Genomic DNA, 21,256 nt, shown 5'->3' with positions numbered 1-21,256 from the left:
AGGTGGCCCCAGTGATGAGTTCTCACCTGTAGTCTTATTCCTAAAGCTCAGGATTCTGGATCAACTTGCAGGACAGGGAGAAGGACAAGCAGCTCCAAAGCTGGACTGGCATTGCACAGAAGCTGAGGACCTGGAGAGGTGCTGGCGGGTCGCCCTTCACCTGCCCCGGAGCCTCCCCACCCAACATCATTTGCACTCGACAGACTCCAGCACAGAGTGAGTGGCCGACTGGGAGGCCTTCCCTTTGTCCAGGTGCCAAGCCAGAGCTCCAACATTTCTTGTGGGCACGTGTATTGCTGTACAGCTCTCCATGCACACATAAAATGGCCACGAAGGCAGTGGCTGAGGCATTTGTTTAAACGGTGCAGGCTCTGTGCCAGCTGCTCTTCCCAGGATGTTTCAACACCAGCTCGTTCACACCTCCCAGTGGTCTCAGGGATCTGTGCTTTAGATTTCTTGTTTCATGGAAGAAGAAACGGAGGCGTGGGGAGGTCTGGTGGCTTGCCCAGGGCCACATGGTCACTAGGTGCAGAGGCAGGTCTGGCTGCCCCTGGGTTTGCTATCAAAATAAATCTAGATATCCATCCAGAGTGACTGGTTAAAGAGAAGATGGTGGATCCCTCTACAGGTGTGCTAGTTTGAAGGTGCATGTTCTTCCAGAAAGGAACTTTAATCCATTCCTGGGGTAGGGACCCATCCTAAGTAGGACCTTTTGACAGAATGACTACAGAGAAAGAGAGAGAGGAAGTCCAGGAAGCAAGAAGCTGAAAGCAATGAAACCTGGAAGAGAAGGGAGACATGCAGACGCTGCTGTGTTCCTGCCATGGGGTAGAGGAGCCAAGGCTCGCCAGCAGCTGGTCTTCAGCAAGAAGGCACCGCTGTGCTGATGCCTCGATTTGGACATTTTTCTGAACCTTTAAACTGTAAGCTAATAAATTCCATCGTTAAGCCAACCCACTCCATGGCATCTGCTTTCGGCAGCCTAGGAAACTGAAACAGAATCCCTGTAGCCATAAAAAAGAAGAGGACATTCTTTATGTACTGATTTGGGAGCTTTTCCAGCATCTATCGCTAAGCGAGAAGAGCTGGGTGTAGAGCCTCGAGTACCACACGCCCCCATCGGTGTGGGACAAGCATCAGGAAGCACTGGCTCTCCCCGAAGGAAGCACAAGAAACTGGGGACAGGAGTTCCTCTGTGAGGGCAACTGGGGCTGGGGGACAAAGAGGACAGGAGGCTTGTTTTGTAAAATGGGTAAGTCCTATTTAAAACTTGGGTTTTGTAACTATGGGGCATATCACTTACTCTAAAAACAAATCGCAATTTAAAAAATGAAGTCAGATCTCTTGCTCTGGGCTGCTCTAGTCCCCTCGGCTCTTTTTGGGAAGGCACAGGGCGAATCCTGCCCTGGGAACTGACCCTTCTGTGGACAGGTTCACGATAGACCGGCCTCTCTGGAGGCATTGTGACTTAGAGATGTGCGGGGCGCTGGGGAGCCGGGGCTTCGGGGTGGCTGTGGCGGAGGGCTGGGAGCCTTTGTGGTGCCCTGCCTCGCTTGGTGAGGACACGGTGGCTCTGAACAACACAGCAATGGGCCGTCCCGCTTGGTAGCTGGCCGTGTCCTCCCTGTCCCTTGCCATGGGAGGGGAAGGGCCCGCGGCCCTCCATCTGCCCCCAGGTGCTCACGTTACGGGGGAGCGGTGGCAGGACCACTGCTGGCTCCTGACGGGACACCCACAGGTGTTCGGAATGGCCAGGGGAGTGGACAAAGCTGCTCACACACAGGACACGAAGCAATTCTGTGCCAGTTCACGTGGGCATCTGAGAAGCCGTTTGCTCCATGGGGGCCAGCGGGTGGTCCCGCCCTGCCCCTCTGGAGGCTGCTCTTGGGGGCGCGGGGCCTCAGCTCTCTGGCAGCCTGGAGAACGCTCTTGAAGGGTCAGTCGTAGCACAGTCAAATCCCTTTTTACCTAGGCTCAGCCGAAATAAGGTTGAAATTTCTGCAGGAAGGTGACTGGAGGGGAACTGATGAGTAGAGGTGCCTTATCCCAGGGAAAGTCGAGCCGGCCGCAGACCTGGGGCCCCGGGAGATGTTTGTTTCTGGGCCCTGCCTTTGGCCCAGGCCCCAGGCCCCTGCTGGGAGCAGGGCACACAGGTCTCCTGATCCACAGCCTTTTTGGGAGGCTTTGGGCTACTCTGGCCCATCACTAACGCCCCCGTGCGCCACTGCATCTTCTGTGCTCTCCTAAGAAGGTTCTCGGAGCCTCGCGAGTCCAGGTCTGTGGCTCCGACAATCCCTCCTTGGACGGCCCGATTCTCCCGAGGCTCACTGGGCTGCGGCTGCCGTGACGGTGCCTGCAAGGCCTCGCTGCTTGGGGCCCTGTGGCCCTGGCCTGGCCCCTCCGCGGCCAAGAGGAGAAAGCGCTTTTCCCACCGTGAATCTATGGCCCCTCGCGGCACCTGCTCTGATGAGGGATGTCTCCCTTCACCTCCTAACACTCTCCATGGCTTCTGTCTTGCCATCTCTTCCGAATGTGGCTGTTAGAACACGGGGGCCCACGTCTGCCACATCCGCAGGCCACGGCTGCCAGCAGGAGGAAGCATTTTGTGGTGAGACGCAGTGGGCCGAGGGTGCTCAGCCACCCTCTGGGGCGGGTCCCCGAGGACGCCTGAAGGTGCCGGGAGCTCCTTTCTCTTTTGCCCACCCATGATTTTCTTATTTACAAACCTCGAGGCAGCAGTGTCACCAGTATTTCTACCAAAAGAAAAGTCAGAATTCCTCCATCATCCACCCTCCTACTGTCACTTTAAAAGGAAAAAAAAAAGGCCTCTGACTTTGGGGTTGCTAGTGTTTTCCCCTTCCTCCCAGGCTCTGCCTTGCACCTGCACACGTGCGCGCATTCCTCCCGCCTCTGCGCCTCTGCACCCGCGGGTCAGACGACTGCCAACAGGAAGGACCCAGAAACCTGCGAGCCTGGAGTTTAGGTACTTGTCTATGCTGCTCTTGATAAAACCAAAGTGTCCCACTGCAGTTTACAACCAAGAAAGCAGGCGATGGTGGTGCCCTTAGTCATTCTGGGCCACCACAGTTACGGTCAACAAGCAGGTGTTCGAAGACCGAAACTGCACCTGGGGCGGCAAGGGCCACCCACTCCGGCTTTCTAAGGGCTCCGCGGGGCATTTTATAGTCCACACGTGGCGTTCTAGGATCCTCTTTTGTTTTTGCTTTTTTTTAAAGATTTATTCATTTATTTCTCTCCCTTTCTCTCCCCCGCCCCAGTTGCCTGTTCTCTGTGTCTATTTGCTGGGTGTTCTTTGCCCGCTTCTGCTGTTGTTAGCAGCATGGGAATCTGTGTCTCTTTTTGTTGCGGCATCTTGTGTCAGCTCTCCGTGTGCGGCACCATTCCTGGGCAGGCTGCACTTTCTTTCGTGCTGGGCGGCTCTCCTTATGGGGTGCACTCCTTGTGCGTGGGGCTCCCCTATGCGGGGACACCCCTGCGGGGACACCCCTGCGTGGAAGGGCACTCCTTGCGCGCATCAGCACTGCGCATGGGCCGGCTCCACGGGTCAAGGAGGCCCAGGGTTTGAACCACGGACCTCCCATGTGGTAGACAGACGCTCTAACCACTGGGCCAAGTCTGCTTCCCCCTCTTTTGTTTTTGATATGTTGTCTCTGTTTGTGTAGCAGTCAGTTAGGTACAAATCTCTTCAGCTATTAAAAATAAACGAGGGTGAGGATAATTTCGCTTGGAGAGAACCAACAGAACAAAATTCAGTCTAAGGCACTGGCTAAAGAGTCCTGCCTGCTCTAGCCATTGCCGTGGGCTTCTCTGGGGGGCCAGGAGCCCCTCCTTTGCCGACGGGCACGCCAGCCCAACGCCCTCCCTGACCTTTCACCCTTAGGGCCGAGGACCTGACTGCTTCCTTTAGAAGACGCACTGGCACCCTAGCGCAGCATCTGGAGCACCTAAGCCCTGGGCCTGTTTTCCTGGTGACCTGGTGTGCACTAGTCGACAGTCAGTGTTCATTACGGGAACTGCTGGCTTGTCCCCAACTGAGAGGCCATGGTCATGAGGACCTGCTGGCCCTGTGGCCGTCATGCCCAGGAAATGGCACGCATCGAGACCACCCAAGCTAGAGAAGGATGGCAGCAGCTGTCTTCCCAAAGAGGCAGCTGACACTTGGTTGACGGAGAGCAGCGAATGGAGCCGTCTAATTCTCCACGGCTGGAGAAGGCTGGGAACCCGCAGTTCCCGAATGACTCGTTGGGAAAGAATTGGATATTTTATGATTAAGCCAAGGGGACTGGACCACGCTTGAGCTTGCACAGCGTGCGATAATGTATCTGAATTGGGTTTGAGAGTGGACCAGTAACAGCCTGTTAGCCACAGTAATGAAATGCTCCCTTATTAAAGCTGCAAAGCTCACGGCACTGGGCAACCCACTCTTCTATCAGTTTTCTATAATGTAATGACTAACGTCACAGCCAGGATCACCTTTCCCCTTTTAGACTCGTCTCTTTTCTCCTTCCTTCCCCAGGGGTGAAAAGATTAATGACCGTAAGGCCCCGTGAATATGAAATGAGTTTTTTTTTAGTTTAAAAACTTGTTTTTGGTATTGATTTTTTTAGTGAAATGAGTTTTAAGGACTGAAAAAGGAAAAAAAAAAAATATCCACAGCCTTGGTAGATAATAATCTCTCTATGTATCTACTGATATCTTGAGGTTTTCTTTTCTTTAAAAAACCTGCTAATGGATAAGCAGCAACTACAGGCCCTGCTCTGAAAACTCAAGTTTCAACTGGACCCTTCCCTCTTCTCTCAGTGCTTCCTTGTCGTCCCCCGGGATGGCCATTGCTAAGCAGCGTGAGGTCACGAATGCTGGGTGACGTCCCCGAATGACAGACAAAGGAGATGCAGAGCCAGTCCCCAAGGCCATCTGCAGCTGTACCACCGCCAGATGAAGTTTTCCGGGTTAGCTCGACGGCGATCCTGGCTGAAACCACCACCGCCTCCCCACTAGCTCCCCTCTCCTGTCCACACCACTGGGAACTCTGACAGAAGCCAACCCCAAAATACTTATCACTAAGTAGAAACCTTGACCACCAGGACAAACACTAACAGGTAACTGATCTGAAGTTTGTCCTTTGAAAGTGCGTTTTTTTACGTCACTCCGACCGCACGGAACTCTGTTCGCTCTACTCCTCAGTTAGGCCTCGACAGCTTCCAGGACACAGCAACGGGGTCACTGGTCATCCCAGCAGTCCGAAACAGCCTCCACTTTTCTTGAGGCCAAAGGCTCTCACCCCAAGGCTCAGACTACTGAAAGAACATTCAGAAATGGGGAGATCCCACCAAGGGAAAAAGGACGATGCAAGAGAAACTTCAACTGATCTCTTCCTATCGTACAACTGACCAGCAAGTCTGACGTAAACAGCTTCGTAGGCCAGCAGTGAGCTGCCGGACAGGGCACTGTCTTGCCAAGGGAGCTAAGTGGAGACGTGGCTCACTCGTTCGCGGCGGTAGGACTGGGGTGCTTACTGGAGGCGATGGAAGGCCAGACTTGCGGAGGACTTCCACGTGGGGGAGGGAAAGCCAACCGCCAGGCGGGTCCGGAGGCCTGGATTCTCGGGTGCTATTTCCTACTGGTATCTGGGAAGAGGGGTTCCCTCTTGGCGCCACAATTACCTGTACCTTCTGGTTCCACCATGCTGAGTGGCCTCGGCAGAGGCCTGATGGAGCTGCCCCCAGGACAGGCAGCCCGTCTTTTGGAGGAGAGGCCTCTCGAAAGGATTCTACCGTAGCCACGGTGAGGGCAGGGGATAGGAATCCTGCAGAAATCCTGGGAACGGAAGGCTCTGCTCCCTGCTGGACTCTGCTTCCTCAGACCCAGAGACACCAACCTCTTTAAACTGTCAAGGAGGAGATTCTAGAGTCTTCTGTAGTCCAACGACTCACCACTACTCCCCATCATGAAAGAATTCTACCTTCCTCATCTAAATTCAGTGTACTGAAAGCACAGCTACCTTAATTTTTAGAAACATTCTTGAAAAGCTAACAATGATAGTAAAAGAAATTTCAAAGAAGGAAAACTATCATCCAAAATCTGCTACCATAAAGTAATCTCTTTTCATTTGGACAAGCACCTTCTAGGTTTGCCTGATCCACAGGGTAACATTTTTTCTTAGCTACTATCATGATACACAACCCCTTTTTAATCTCCTACCATATAAGCAATATTATTTTTCCATTTTTCTCTACAGCCACCATGATTTCTGCTTCTTCTGGCAGATTCCCTTCTGCTGACCATCCATGGGAGCACTGGGTCCTCAATCTACAGTCCACCTGCCCTCTCGCTGGGAGGAGAGAGGGAAGGCCTGACTGCCACCTCTTCTCAAAATGCGCTGGGAAGTTATACTGAGTCCAGTAGTGGGCAGAGGCCCCTTGCCTCCCCCTCCCTCTCGCTCTCCAACTGCAGGCTCCCCAAGTGTTTGTAAATGACTTTATTTTAACAAATATTATTTACATTCCTCTTAGGAGCCCAGAGCGTTTTTCCTAGATTGGAAATCTCTTTTGGAATGCTCCAGCACGGTGGCAACTACCTGATAGAATAAAAAGTAAAATCACCATTCTTCAGGGTTTTGTTTCGGACACGGAGGTTTTGGTGTCCATCAGAATAGACCTGGGATCGTGTGAGGTTCCCTGTTTTATTTAGGAATGAGGGGGTTTGACTGAAAGAACTTCAGCCCCCTTCTGCCAAGTTGGGTCCTGCCTCTGCTGGGGCAGCAAATACTCAGAGGGTTTACGGGCAGGCCCACTTTCCGTTAGAGCAGGAGGCAGGTCTAATTTTCCATGCAAATGTCCGCAAAACTTGAGCACAAACAACTAGGTCCATTATTTTCCCTAATGCATTTTGAACGAGGGCCAGTGCTGGATAAGGCCTCTGGGACTTTCTCACTCGACTGGCCAGCCCGGAAATGAAGCGAGAATGCCTTCCACCTGATCCTTCTTTGGAGGGCCAAGCACTCCACGTAGATGTGCAGCCAAGAAAAGCAATGGTGTGGGTAAGACATGGCCTTCTGCCTCCATTTCCATCAAAACCAAAGAACACCTAAGACACAAAAAAACCCCACCCGGGAACGTCGCGGCAACGCCGGGGCCGCTGGCTGCATCTGTGCGTGGGTCTGCTCATCCTGCAGCCGCCACCGCCGCGGATCCCAGCTGCTCCCCTCGCTGCACAGGTTTTCCCTTGTAAAACTTCTAGCAAGCTGGCGGGCTTCACGCTCCTCACTTAGCTTTGTTTGTGTTTTCAATGAATCAATGGGATATGGAGACTAATCAACATGTTTAGAAAAATAAAGAAAGGGAAAAAGAGGAACAGCTAGAGACAGCGCTGGGTGAGAAGAGCTCGGCTCCACGGTGGGCTCCGCAGAGGAAGGGGCGGGGAGAGGTGGTGGAAAGGAGCCCAGGAGCAAAGGGACCCGGGCCAGCACAGGCGGTCCGCGCCCAGGGGCCGGGAGGGGACTCGCGGGGGAGACCCGCAGACCACAGCTCTCACAGACCCGCAGGGCGGGAAGCTGTACTTCCAGCCTCGGGCCCTCTCTCCTGGGCGCCACCAGCTCTACGTTCCAATCCCACCTGGAACTGCTCCCAGGAGAGCCCCGGCCATTTCCTTCAGGCGGCTCCTCCTGCCCCACTTCCTCAGGCTCAAATCCCCCGCTTCCCTGACTCCACTGTGGGAGCAGTGCAGGCCCACCCCTGCCCCTCCTACTGGACTGGAAAGCCCCTGCGCACGGCATCTGCTCTGACCTGGAGCCCACCCCTGGCCTGGAACAAGGCTTTGCACCTAGAACCTGCCAGACTGATGAAAGCATACAGACGTGAGCAAGAAGACGACGGGGCATCTCTTCACTCGGCCACCCGCCCTCTCGTGCTCCATTGGGAAAGCCATGAGAAACCCAGTTTGCCACCAGGACCCAGGATTTCCAGCCGACCAAATTCAGAACGAGGGGTCCCTGCGATTCTCCCCGCTATGCACCGGGAGGATGCGACAACATGGAAGGCAGTGAACTATTTCATATGAAGCCAAAAGAAGGCGGCCGTTACCTGCGCTCACGCAGCCCTGCTGGAGGGGATCCTGTAGTGACGTCACGGAGTGGAGGGCTAGGTGAGAAAGAGGGCTACAGTTAAATGAGGACACACGCCCAAACGGTTCAAGCTTCTACTGCACTGAGCATGGCAAGGCAGGGGGGAGCATGAGATCTGCAAAGGCCCAGGGAAGTTTGCCACGCCTTGGGGCAGGCAGAGAGCGTGGGATGAGGTGGGCAGGGGAGGGGGTGCAGGCAGAGAAAGTGCTGCCGGTCTGGAGCAGCCCCCACCGCCCCCCACCTCTGTGCCCTGGCCGATTCTCTTTCCCGATTCTCTGCCTTAGCTACTTGACTTTTACCAATATTTATGCATAAACAGCATTTTCTTAATTGGTAACTCATTTTCTGCTCTTATAAAATTAGCTAGGCATAGACTTCTCTCTCCTAAAACTAGTCGGTCCCACAGGAGCAGGTTGTGGAGGGAGGTGGGCAGTTCTCTGACCCCCCGTGCTGGTAGACGGTGACAGTGTGGCTGGTGCCAGCCTGAAGAGCACCCCCTTCCGGCCCCTGCCCGGTTCCCTTCCCTGCTAAGGCGTGGCTAGCACTTCCCCCCCAGCTCCCCCCTCCTCCCCAGCTCCCCCCACAGCTCCCCCTCACAGCTTCCCCTGCCCACAGCTCCTCCCTCTCCCCCAGCTCCTTCCCCCAGCTCCCTCCCTCCCCACAGCTCCTCCCTACCCCCCCAGCTCTTCAAGCCCACAGCTCCCTCTTCCCCCAGCTCCTCCCCCAGTTCCCCCCTCCCCCCTACTCCCCCCATAGCTCCCTCCCTCCCCCACAGTTCCCTCCTTCCCCACAGCTCCTTCCCCCCGCAACAGCTCCCCCTGCCCACAGCTCCCCCCTCCCCACAGCTCCCCCTTCCCCTAGCTCCCCCCCACCGCCCCTTCCCGTGTTTCTCCTCTCAGCCCGCTGTTACCTGGCCCTTGCTGCTGGCCCTGGACGGGCAGGACGCCCTGGCCCAGCTCCCCGTTCAGCCAGAGCTGCATGCGGATGAAGGGCTCACGGCCTTTCTGGGTCAGCTTGCTCCACGGCTTCGGCCGGGACAGCATGTCGCTGACGCTGCCCTGGGACAGGCCCAGCACCTTGAGTGGAACCAAATGACACACGGCCGTCAGTGCTGAGCGTCCAGTGCCATGTGGCAAGACCAGGCCAAGGAGACGGCCTCGGGCCTGACGGCGGTGCCCAGAGCTGCAGCTTGGTGGCTGGTGGCCGCCTGGAGCGGGGAACAAGCTTCTCAGCATCGCTGGCGGGCTGCCGCCCGGCTGTGCAGGAAGTTTCAGGGCAGTGGGGTCACAGGCCCAGCCAGAGTTAGGACACGTGCCCAGCTTTTGAGGGGCAGGCTGGGTGGGGGGTGGGGGGGCTCCACGGCGAGGGGTCTGGGAGTAAATCTCAGCCATGACAATCGGCAAGCTGCATGTGCATACCGAGGTTTCTCTGGCTCGCATATGGCCATACATATGTATAGCACAGACGCCCCCACACAGGACACAGATGCAGCCCCGAGATATTTAGGGGCTGCATCCCATCACTCTTTTGAAGAGTTCTCAAGTTCCAGAATAAACCGCATGCATGGGCTAAACAAGTTCAATGCTATTAAGTCTCTGCTAAATTTAAAGCATGAGCACAAATGTCTCCTTAGGTTTTCTCAAATGGTATTTGAAGGAAGGGACTTTAACTTCTCATCCTCATTTCTATTCACCGTCACCTTTTGCAAAACAGGCCCAAGAGTTCACAATCAGATATTGCAAAGATTCACGGCACAGGATATTTCAAATGTTGACCCGAAGGCGGGACAAAGCTGGGGGCGGGGGGTGCGTCTCCTGGGGGGCCACTGCTGACACAGCCCCGGGCCCTTCGGGAGGGCTGCCTCTAGCACTTTATGACTTCATCTAAGAGGATACTGGGGTGTTATTTTATTCCATATTTTACAGGCAGGGTAAAACCCCATTAGCCAAGTGCTGAGAAGTGAAAGGGTTCGTGATTTGGAAGGACAAGGTGGGGAAAAGGGACAGTGCCCTGCCTGCCGGCGCCAGCTGTGCATCCATTCCTGGGCCAGTCTCCTCGCCTCGCTGGTGAGATGATACCCAGCGCCTCCTGAATTGTCCCAGAAAGCCACAGCTCTGCTCCACACGGCCTTCCTGGTAGGGTCCTAGGTGCCTGTGCCCGGGCCACCTCTCGGTGTGTGCTGACGGGGGCTCTCTTTCAGCCCCAAACGCCTGTGGACGTGTCTTTGGTGTTGGGTTTGGCAGCAGGGCTGAACCTGAACTTCGTCACTAACGAGCTCGGGGTGAGGGGTTAACTCCCCTGGGCCCCAGGTTCCTTCCGGAAGCCCCCGTCCCAGCGTGACCGGCGGGTGGAGAGGGGAGCAGTGGTGTGACAGCGCCCCGCCTGAGCTGGGGCTAGGGGAGCTGGCGCACCGCGCTGCCTACCTCTCTGAAGTCTGGGCCTGGAGGGCGCGCTATGGGCCTTGGGTTAATTAAAGGAGTGACGGCTGCACCAGAGCCCTCCCCGCCCGAGTCCCTTACCTTCTCCCCGAAGATCCTCTGGCAAATTCCGTTCTTGGCCAGCTTCTCCTTGACCTGCCGGGTGAGCTCGATGGTCTCCACCTCCTGGTACATGTAGATCTCGTACTGCTCTGGGGTGAGCGGCGGGACCGAGGGTTTGGATGGCTTCGACAAGGGCACGATGGGGGAGGAGGGCAGGGGGCTGTTCTGGGGCGTCTCGCTGCGGCTGGCGCCCGTCAGGCTCAGCTCTGAGCTCTGGGAGTAGGGGGACTCGGCGCTGGGCCACTCCTTCCAGTACTCGGCCGGGGGGCCCTGCAGCTGGCCGCGCTCGGCCCGCGCCTGGCCGCCCGCTTTCTCCTTCCCGCTGCTGGCTTCTTCGGGCTTCGCCTCTTCGGAGGCGGTGGCGTTTCTCCGCTCGGGCTGGATGGTGCTCCACCAGTGGTCCTTCCACACGCCGCTGCGCCCCAGCTCGTTCTTGACGTGTCTCAGAACCCCCTGGGCCGACTCTGCCGCGCCCTGAAGTTCCAGCCCGGGGGCCTCTGGGCCCTCCTTTTTGAGGGCCGGGGGGTTCGGCAGGGCGGTGACGCTGGGATCCGGCACTGAGGAGGGTTTCTTCAGAGAGATGGCGAGAGGGGAGTAACTGGACACGGACGACAGGGGGGACGTGGAGATCAGCTTGGGGGTCAGGATGGCGATGTCGGTCTGGGGCAGAGGTGCGGGCTTTAGGGCGGGGTCGAGGGCGGCCTGTTGGGCCTCCATTTCCCGGCGGGCCTGCTGCAGGATGGAGCGGATGGCGTCGTCCGAGGTCCCGCCGCTGGACGCAGAAGGGGGCTGGGCCGGCTCTGCTGCGGGGGGCAAACACAGGGGTGAGACGGGCCTGCCCCCGCCCCTGCCCTGGGCACACGGGCCTCTCACTCCCACCATTCTAACTTGATCTACCACAAAAGGTGGGCGAATCGGGAGAGCTACACGGCTCTGTTTTTCCAACTCTCGTTTCTCCATCAACGAGCCATTCCTGGATCTTGCCTGAGCAGGGACAACAGACCGGCATCACTGCCCTGGGACTCAGTGCCATCTACTGCAGCCAAGTGATGGAGCTGGTTATCACGTGGCATGACAAGGGGGGGAGGGGCGAGGACGGGCTGGGGACATGCCCCTCTGGACTTCCTCTCTCTGATCATTTTTAAACTTAATATTCTCACGGAATACATTCCAAAATTTCAGTGTTTTGCCAACCTCTCGAGACAGAGTTTCTGTTAACAATTGCGATGAGGGACCGGGGTCTCCCAATACTATCGCTAGCATTTGGGCTCGTGACACAGAATCTAGGGGAGCTCGAGGTCCCCTCTGAGTGGGTAAGTGCAGTTGGTCAGCACTCGTAAGGGACAGGGAGAAGACGCGTGAAAATGAGGTGCAGCGGGAAGCACCTGGTCCAGGACCCCCGGGGCTGACCTTGGGGAAGCCACAGGGCATGACGGGGCCTCAGTAGCCCCTCTGTGAACGTGGGAAGGGTGCCTGATTTTAACCAGGGCCGTGCATCAGGACTGCCTGTTCAGCTGGTTCTGCACATGCTCAGGTCCCCTGGGGGTGCCTGACACAGGAGAGGAGGGGCTGGGCCAGCAGCAGCACTTGCAACCAGCGCCCGGCACGCTGGGGAGCAAGGAGGCCGTGGAGCACCGCCGCTGGGGACAGCTCGAGGCGCTCGGTTCGACAAGGCAGGACTCCTTGGCCTTCCTGCCCCTGTCCTGCGGTCCCCAAAGCATATGCCTTTATGCTGGGAGAGGAAAGCACTGAGCTGGCTCGTCACCTGCTTTAAATGCCAGGCCCCTGAGTTCTTCCCCACTTCCTGGAGGGCCTGCCCTCCTCTGAGTCACATGTGCCTCCTGGCAGCCGTGGGATGTGGGCAGTGCTCCCACCATTTTGCAGATGGAGAAAATAGAGTCAAATCTCAAAGCAGCGGACCTGTTCACACCAAATTTGGATGTGATGTATATGCTTCCCTGCTTGGGCCGTCCTGCTAGCAACTCAGAGGACGGGGGTGGCTTTAACCTCAACTCTTACTGCTAGAGCAAGAACTACGCCAAGGGAAAGCTCCGTTGTTGTCAGGCTTCATTGAGATCCTCCCCTACCATTCTGGGATTCCCAGGAGGCAGGTAGCATCGGAGGGGAAGGGGCTTGGGAAAAGTGTTGGGAGGGCAGGGCTTAAATCCAGTGTGGACAGTGACACTGGGCAGGAAGGGCTTCCTGCTTAATGGTTTTGGGCAAACCATTTTAACTGAGACGGAGCCAACCATCAGGACAAGAGGATAGCAGACCCTGTCTTCCAGCGTGGCTGCAAGTATGCAGCGCAGGCTGATGAAAGGGAGGTGAGTGGGCCCAGCCCAGGCCCTGCACCCAGAAGGGAGCGCTGAGCCCACCCGCTGAATGAGCCCACGTGGATGGGGAGCCTAGGAGGTGGGCCTGCAGGAGCCCGTGGCCAGGCGTGTGCTCAGCTGTCAGGGCTGCCAGCCGCCAGCGAGGGGCAGGGCGCCTGCAGGTGGGGGAGGAAAGAACTCAGGCACCAGCTCCCTTCTGCAGAAGCTCTGATCTGAACCTGCAGCCCAGGCTGCCTCTCAAATAATCCAAGCTCAATCGGTAAAAGAGCTCAACTACAGAAATTCTCTCTGTAGAAAAAGCAGTACTCAGGGAGCTGCACGGGCTGCACAGGTGGGCATCTGTCCATCAAAACCCCCCTGCACGTCACTGGCAACATTCAGTTCCATAAAGAAGCTGCTAAGAAGTTGCATCTTACTCATTCTTTCTCAGTCGTGTTTGGTCAAGAGGCTGGATTTTAATTTCCAAGTATGACGACACCCAAATGACAAGCCTGTATTGCATTTAAAATGGAAATTTGATACAAACTGCTTGCTAACTTTAAGCCAAGTGACAAGAGCTTCTAGGCTAGGGGTAACTTGCCTGAGTCAACGTAGGGGAGTGACAGTATCCAAAGAACATTCGCTATTTGCCTAAGGGACTTGCTCCCCCTGCAATCGCCTAATGCTGGAAAACATATCCAACTGGTGCCTTTTTTTTTTAACGAGGTAATTACTGCTGACCAGAACGCTCCTGACAATTCTTTTAATTGGGCTTGGGAGCCTGGCTGAGGACGTGAAGCGGGCGCGTACCAGCTTTTTGCACTTGCAGCTCCCTTTTGGCTTGTTCCAGGATGGACTTGATGGCTTCGTCAGAGCTGGTCTCGGAGGCTCGGATCCGAGTGGTGATGTTACCTGCAGGGAGAAGGCGCACCAATGACACTGAGCCGACACCTCGAAAGAGACAGGGCTGCGCGCAGATGTCATTAGGATAAACAGGCTCGGACCGCGGCCGGCGATGGCACGGAGGCAGGCGTGCCTCCCACCGCCCCGCCAACACAGTCCACAGCGTGGACGGCGACACTGGGCAGGAAGGGCTTCCTGCTTGCTGTGCCCCACATTAAATATTATTCTGCCAGTGGGAGAGGTTCTTACGTTTACCCAGGGTGGACGTCACCCTTGGGGGAAGGTAGTGGGGAGAGCAAATCATTTAATCCAGTATAAAAAAAGGTGAAAGCTGAAAAGGCAACATTTTTCATGAGTCATTTCAAAAACACCTACGACCTCTGCTGTGGCCTGGGACTACATTCAAACTGGGTACAATTATTTGATGCTGGTAACTCCCACCAGGGAAAATGGGAAAGGAGGAAAAAGGGCCGAGGCTGATTATCTACTAGTCATTTGGAGGTACAAGGTAAAGGGGCAGAAGATGCAACTTAAAATTTGCGACACTGTTATCCTGCACCCCCTCTTCTGTTACGTTTCTGAACAGGGAGAGAAGCCTGCAGGAGCTCCAAAAGGACAGGAGTTTGGTCTTTAGGGTACATGGGGAGGTGCCATGGAACAGCCACGTGTAAAGACACAGAAGTGACCGGTGCCTAGGCCAGATCTTTCTGGGAGTCCTCTGGAGAGCTGAACTGTTCACTTCCTGACTAAGCATGAACCACCACATCCAACCATTTAAAAACAAGTAGCCCACCAGGACCAAGCCCCCAAAAGACATGGCTCTCCAGAGTGCAGTGGGATTGGCTACCAGGTCCAAGGAAAACTGACTGCCTTTCCAATCCGCCCAGTCTGCAGAACCTTTAGCAGATTTTAGAGTGACAAGCACAAGGGAGCAGCAGTATCTGATTTAACTAAGTCGTTTCATTTTTCTCAGAGCAACAACTGATTTTTTTCCACCTGCTCCTTAGAAAGCAGGAAGGGCTTAATTAGAGCCTTAAGGGGGTCGGGAAGGGCCTAGTTCTTGGCGATGCAGCCCTCGTCTCACCCTCTTCTCCGCTCAGCCGCGTTCCGCCAGCGTGGACGGGCAGCTCGGGAGGGAGGGGACGTGAGTACCTGAACCCGTGCTTTGTTTTATACTTACTAGCTCTGTTTTTCCATCAGGGTCCAGGCCAGAATCACACTGCACAGTTTTAACCAAAGTACACAGCTAAGGACATGCTGCTTCCTAGGTTACTGACTGCAAAGGAAAACACCTGCCTGCGACATACCTTCAGACCCATTTCTTCGTTTCGGTACTTCCTGAAATAGTCTGTTCAGGCTCTGGCCTGGATTCTCTGTTGAAAAACAAGTGTGGTAAGAACAAAACAATCAGGGGAATGGTGGTGCTGACGATATGGGCTGTGTGACATGAAACTGAGCCGCCTGCCACTAAGTAGAGGGCTCTGGGTTCCTTGCAACTTGGGAGCGACTGGGAACTTCTGAGAGGCCCTTCCCCGGCTGGCTGGGAGAGGCCGGGGCGCCGCTGCGAAAGGAGATGGGACAAACCTAAGCAGCGCCAATGGCGTCAACGCAGAGAGGGTCTGGGGAGGGAGACCTGCCTCTAAGCAAATCCCCCGCCAGCCCTGGAAGACAGCCCGCACGAGCTATCCAGAGGCACCCGATTTGTTACTGTCACCACGAGAATGTCTGCGTTCTTTGTGCAAAATTGATCACAGCCTCTCCCTCCTCCGTTTGGGTCTAAATTCCAGGATGTTTCAAATGTGTCTGATAAGAGTTCTCTCTCTTGATACCACTGTGATTTATCAGGCTGACCCCCTGCTCTTAAAGAGGGAAGGATTTGGTTCAATTATGGATGAGTTAACATCTTTTTGAGGAGGGTGGGGTAGGATGTTTTCTTTTAAAATAAAACGTTCATGCATTTTATTCAGAGCAGGCATGTTTTATACGTAACGCTAAGCGAATCACTGACATTGCACGTAAGCTGATCGTGGAGCCTGCTCTCCTCGGTGGGGTGGGAGAGAAGAGAAGATGGCACTGTCTACACTCTTCCTGCAGAAACTGGGTCCATGTGGGGCTCCGCCCCGGTGGGCGCTGCCGCTCTAGGGTTGGCTGGAGGCTCGTCTGACCCCTGGATGCTGAACATACCAGGCCGCTGTGCCTAGTTCAGCTCCCTCCAGTCCACACACGGCTGCCGAGTTTACTACGAGCAGGTGCCGCGCGAGTACGACGGCCAGCTCCCGCCCCCAGCGCCCCCAGTCTAACGGCTCTAGCTCCTGCCCTTCGACCCTTGAGCTCTGGAAATGGCAGGACTGAGAAGAACTTTACCTGATGTGATGATCACACTATAGCATGCGCGCGCACGCACGCACACACACACACACACACAGCTCGGCGACAGGCTCACACGTTGCAGCTAAGCCACGAGCGTCTCTCACCTCTCTGTCTGCCTTGGATGCTGCGAAGCGCCAGGATATTCTGCTCGTCGGAGAGGAACTGCTTCATCTTGTGAAACGGCTCCTTGCCTCGCACAGTCAGTTTATTCCACGGCTTGGGCCGGGCCAGAATCTCGCTCACGGACCCTTGCGACAGTCCCAAGACGTAATGTCCAAAAATGCGCTGTCCGATATTGTGCTTGATCAACTGCTCTTTCACCTGCCGGGCGATTTCCGCGGTGTCTATCTCCTCGCCCTCGGAGATGCCCCCAGCACTTTCTGACTGGCTGGGGGACGGGGCCATGCCATTGACATCTGGGCTCTGTTGTAATGGACTTGGGGAAGATATGGAGTTTGTGCTGTATGGACCTGTTGAAAAAATCATGCTTGTGCTTCCTGCTTCCTGCACGGCCTTGGAGTAGAAGGACTGCATTAGCTGTCGCTGGAGGAGAGAGTTTAGTGCAAATTTTCCTGTAGAAGCCAGGGGGAGGCTGGGGCTTGCCAGGGATGAGCTGAAAAAGTCTTGACTCAACCCCGCTGGTGAGAACTGGTGTGTACCATTAGAATTGGAAGCCTGCTCCCCCGTGTTGCGGGGCAACTGAGAAGGAGGGGGGGCCGGCAAAGGTCCAGGGCGCCGACTCTCAGGCTGGTCTTTCCCTTTTCTCCTGGCTGACCCTACAAGGAAGGGCAAACATAATGCATTATGGGGGATTCCCAAGGGAAAAAAAAAACCAAGACCAAGATGCAAAGTTTGCCCCACAAAAGGGAAAAAAGTGCAGATTTTTTACAAGGGCCAATGAGGTGTGTTGGTTTGTTTTTGCAGTTGAATTTGTAATCAGCCAAACGAGGCCCCCCAAAACAAGCAACATGCATTTCATGTTTGCGCCTTTCTTGTACGTTGCAGCCTGGAGAATCCCCTTGGTATAGATCCAAGCTCTCAGGGGGGCAAGGAGCCGGTACCACGCGCAGGAAAGAGTCGGCAGGTCGCGGGCCTCTTACCGGGCCTCGGCGCTCGAGCTGTGCGCAGCGGGGCCCCACCTGAGGAGCAGCAAACACTGACATTTTAGGACCAACGGAATTCGCTCGCACCACTTGCTCTGAGGCGAATGCACTGTACCAAGTCCGCTCGATCGGAGGCGCGCACATTTTAAAGAATGGATTATCATCGGAGCCCGAGACACCTTTACGCGGTCTACCAGCTGCCAAAACCAGAAGCACCGTCGGTGACGCCACCATTTTGGGATGCGCAAAGAAAGGGTAAGGAAGGGGGTCGCGGCCCCAAGGAAAACCTGACGAAGGAAGAAAAGCGCCGCTGAGCCCGGCCGGGCAGGGGGGCTGTTTGCTTAAGCAGCCCCCCCGGAAACACCACAGAGCGGGGCCGGGCGCGCTTCAGCCCCCAGGCGACGGGCCGTACAAACTAGGAAAAGATCGGAAAAGCCAATGTCCTTCGCAGGCCCCTCTCGGGACCTCCTGCCACATGTCCTCTAACCGACCAACCTCTCCCGGTGCCGGTGCCGTCTTCAAGCAGGGCGGGGAGGGGGGCGGAGCGGTCAGGAGGCCCCCCCCCACCGGAGCGCTCAGTGAGTCACGTTCCCATCGTCGCCGGCGACGCTCCCACCATGCATCCAGCCCAGACTCACGGTGCGCCTTCCTCTTCCTCGACCCCTGGGAAGCGAACCAAGCCCCCGCGCGCGTGAGACCCCGCCAACCTACCGCTCAGGTCGCTGTTGGAGATGCGCAGCGCGGCGTTCTCGGACTGCAGCGAGCGGGTCTTCTCCAGCAGCAGCACCTCCAGGGGCTTGGACGCGTCCTAGACGGCAGAGCAGGGCTGACTCCAGGGCTGGCGGGCCCAGCGACCCTGCTCTGGCCGATGGCGTCTCCACCCCATCTCTCTAGCCACTCTGACACATGTTCCAGAAAGCCTACGGCCCCCAAAGGTTTTGCACACACACGGGGAAAAAAATGCACGGTCCTGTTCAGGGACATTTTTCTTCCTCTAGGCTCACCTAGCTTCTGTCCCCAACTTCAAGCAGCCTACACCTGCACCCCCCCGGGGTCCAAGGACTGGCTGCCGAGCCACGGATCTTCCTGAGAGAGCAACTGTAAGGGCGCTCCTCTCTCCCCCAGCCGGCCACCGAGACATCGGCCGTCTTCGGGGCCTCGGGAGCATGCCCGCCACACCCCTGACATTTTAACTGGCCACCAGATGCCCTGTTCCTGCTCCACGTGAGGCAGGAGGTAATTAGAATCCCTAAGCTGGTCCATTTTAGGCTGATCTTAAACACAATCTGAACTGGTTTTTACCCATGTCTTTAGTACCTGCCCAAGTTAAATGGCAATTTCATTTGAACTGAGTTACCCATACAGAATATGTTAACTTTTCTTTTGGCCTTTGTGGAGTGAAAGAACATCTGCCTTAACTTGCTTGAACGTTCCTGAGATTCACTCCTCAGCTCTCTGCCATCAGCTTCCCAGAAGAGAGCTCTCAGGTATTTTGAGAATTTCTGAACTACTGAAGAAGCTCTGGGACGTGCGCCCCGGGGACCAGTGGTGCTACCCCAGAAGCAAAGTAAGGGCATGTACCTGCAGCCCGGCTCCCTCAGACGGTGCCAACTCCATGGATTTCAGAATACTGTGAAGAGCAAGACAGAGCAATTATTTTCTGCTTATACCTTTGATAACAGTTACACTAATAAGCATTAACATCACAATTTCCTGCACTCCAGGAACTGGGTAACTGACAACTTTAACAACTTCCCTGGCAGCACTATAATCTGATAATGTCTCTAGACTCTCCATTCAGCTAGCAGTTGGCTAGCAAAAGTTTCTTGCCCGGCATGTAAATCGTTCCATATGGAATCACACCAGGTCTGTTCAGAGGACAATTTTAAAGTTTAATAGGCGTTAACATGGTTGTGAGGGGAATGTATTTATAAAGCCACAAGGGAATGGAAAAGTTATACCAAAGGAGCAAGAGAGAAGGTCCTGTCAGCCTCTTGCTGCATTTGTCCTGGGCACCACGGCACCCATGGGGCCAGGGAACCACCGTTAGGTGGCTCAAAAGCGCCAGGTGAGCAGACTGCCTCTGCCGCGGCAGCAGGGGCAGGGTGGCAGGCAGACAGAAGGGGTGTTTCACCACTGCCCTCGTTGGCACCGAGAGGGGCAGTGCCACAGTAATTCCAGGCCCGCTCAGCTATTTGGACAAGTCCAAGAGTGGAGTGAGTTCAGTTCACTGGAGCCGCGGCTTGCAGCGCTCCTCACCGAGGACGTTCCTCTTTCAGCGAGTCTACTGGGGAGAGGAGGGAAGAGGGGCCACGTGGCCCTAAGGAGCTTCAACTCTTCCCTTTAAATGCCATGGAGGGAAAAGCGGAGCCACGAGAGCTGGCCACAGCCAGACCGATGTCCCATGGTCATGCGGGCCACGCCGCGGTCCCAGCCTCCTCGAGCCGTGACCTCAGCCTCTGCCCTTCCTCTAGGTCAGTGAGGGTCACCAGGAGACCCCAAAGGTAAAAATACGACCAGGGGCCAAGGGCCCAGGACGCCGGCAGATCCTGCCACGGCCGCTGTTCTGGGGAAGTCAAGGAACCTGCTTTAAATCATCTGTGACCGTCTCTGTAGCGATCCTCACTGTACAAACGAACAAAGACAGGAATGAAAAGGAGCGACCGTGGGTAAACCAGGTGGAAATAATAAAAGACCCCAGGATTGTATCCCATCCGACAGCAGAGAAGGGATGGGCAGCCCGGGTCTACCTGTCCCTTCTTACTGGATGACTCTATTCTTATATCATTTTGGATACTTCCTCTAAGACCAGGTCACAAAAGGCTGAATCTATCAATTCATTCTATAAACAGAAGAGGCTCTTCATCTATTACAAACACGTCGTGGTGCCCCATTATCTGTGTGGCACTGCAGAGCACGAGGAGGGGGCATCAGAACCCTGGCTCGCTGCTCTCGGGACACTGATGATCCCTCACAGGAACAGGACAAAAATCCAAACCTTAAGCTGAAAGAGGAAACGGACCATGCGGAGCGAGTTGTGGGAGGACTCGGGAGGGGGAGGATTCCCCCAGGGCCCCGTGGCGCGGGGCAGGGAGGTGGGTGGCAGGACGAGCCTGGCCCCCGTGCTGCAGGAGCGTTCGGTTCACGAGGACGTGGACAGCCGTTCAGCACAGAAGGCACTGGACATGCGTGGTGCGCTCGGGGCGGGGGGGGGGGGGAGGGCGAGTGGTGGGCGACAGAGTGCGGGGCACAGCCGGAGGGGCCAGAGGCCAGAAGCCTCGGCTACGGGGAGAGGAGGCGGGCATGGGAGAAAAAGGGGGTGTGCAAGGAGCCCCCAGGTCTCGGGGCTGCCTGGCCAGCCCCGAGCGGGAAGGGCCTGGGGAGGGGGCTTCACAGCCAGTTTCTCTGACTCAAAACTCAGAGAAGGCAGTCTTTGGAGTGGGAAGGGGAGGGAAAGGAGGGGAAGAGTGGGCCGGGGGGGCAGGTGGAGAAGCTCGACCAGGCGCCGGGGACTGGCTGGAGAGACGTGCAGAGGTCGGGACTCCGGTAGGCAGCCGGCCACACGTGACGGGAAGGGGCCGCGGAGGCCAGCCGGGGCCTGAGAGCACGTGGCAGGAAGAGGCTGCGGAGGGCTGCCCGGAGGCAGCAGTGACCAGCGGTCTAGGCCCTGGGTGGCCGGAGGTCAAGAGTGGGGGAAGGCTCCTGGATGTGGCTGCAGGCGAGGCGTGGTGGCCCCATGAGCTCTGTTAGAGTGGAGGGCATGGAATCAAGAATAAAAAGAAGGGCGCGGGGGGCAGGCGCAGGCTTACTGTAGCAGGAGGCCTGTGCGGTGCGGGCAAGAGAGAAAGCAACGGGGGAGCGGAAGGCAGGGACCTGAGGCCAGGT

At 56.1% G+C, this 21,256-nt stretch overlaps 1 protein-coding gene across 7 annotated transcripts in view; it reads right to left on the bottom strand.

Moving 5' to 3' along the window:
- The window catches only part of CUX1 (cut like homeobox 1), a 336,617-nt gene that overhangs the window by 30,067 nt on the left and 285,294 nt on the right, over nucleotides 1-21,256 (bottom strand). For 4 of the 7 annotated variants that reach the window (XM_058285907.2, XM_058285904.2, XM_058285906.2 and 1 more), the window contains exons 13-20: nucleotides 18,953-19,001; nucleotides 18,083-18,179; nucleotides 16,373-17,044; nucleotides 15,206-15,271; nucleotides 13,806-13,907; nucleotides 10,663-11,486; nucleotides 9,054-9,219; nucleotides 8,103-8,159 (exon numbers count right to left, since the gene is read on the bottom strand). In XM_058285907.2, the coding sequence (XP_058141890.1) occupies nucleotides 8,103-8,159; nucleotides 9,054-9,219; nucleotides 10,663-11,486; nucleotides 13,806-13,907; nucleotides 15,206-15,271; nucleotides 16,373-17,044; nucleotides 18,083-18,179; nucleotides 18,953-19,001 (2,033 nt within the window). The remainder of the gene's footprint in view (nucleotides 1-8,102; nucleotides 8,160-9,053; nucleotides 9,220-10,662; nucleotides 11,487-13,805; nucleotides 13,908-15,205; nucleotides 15,272-16,372; nucleotides 17,045-18,082; nucleotides 18,180-18,952; nucleotides 19,002-21,256) is intronic. The other 3 variants (XM_058285909.2, XM_071211167.1, XM_071211168.1) reach the window with 2 other exon arrangements.

This window comes from Dasypus novemcinctus, chromosome 23, assembly GCF_030445035.2.
Source record: "Dasypus novemcinctus isolate mDasNov1 chromosome 23, mDasNov1.1.hap2, whole genome shotgun sequence".
Classification (NCBI taxonomy): Eukaryota; Metazoa; Chordata; class Mammalia; order Cingulata; family Dasypodidae; genus Dasypus; species Dasypus novemcinctus.
This window is presented reverse-complemented; position numbering and strand designations above follow the sequence as displayed.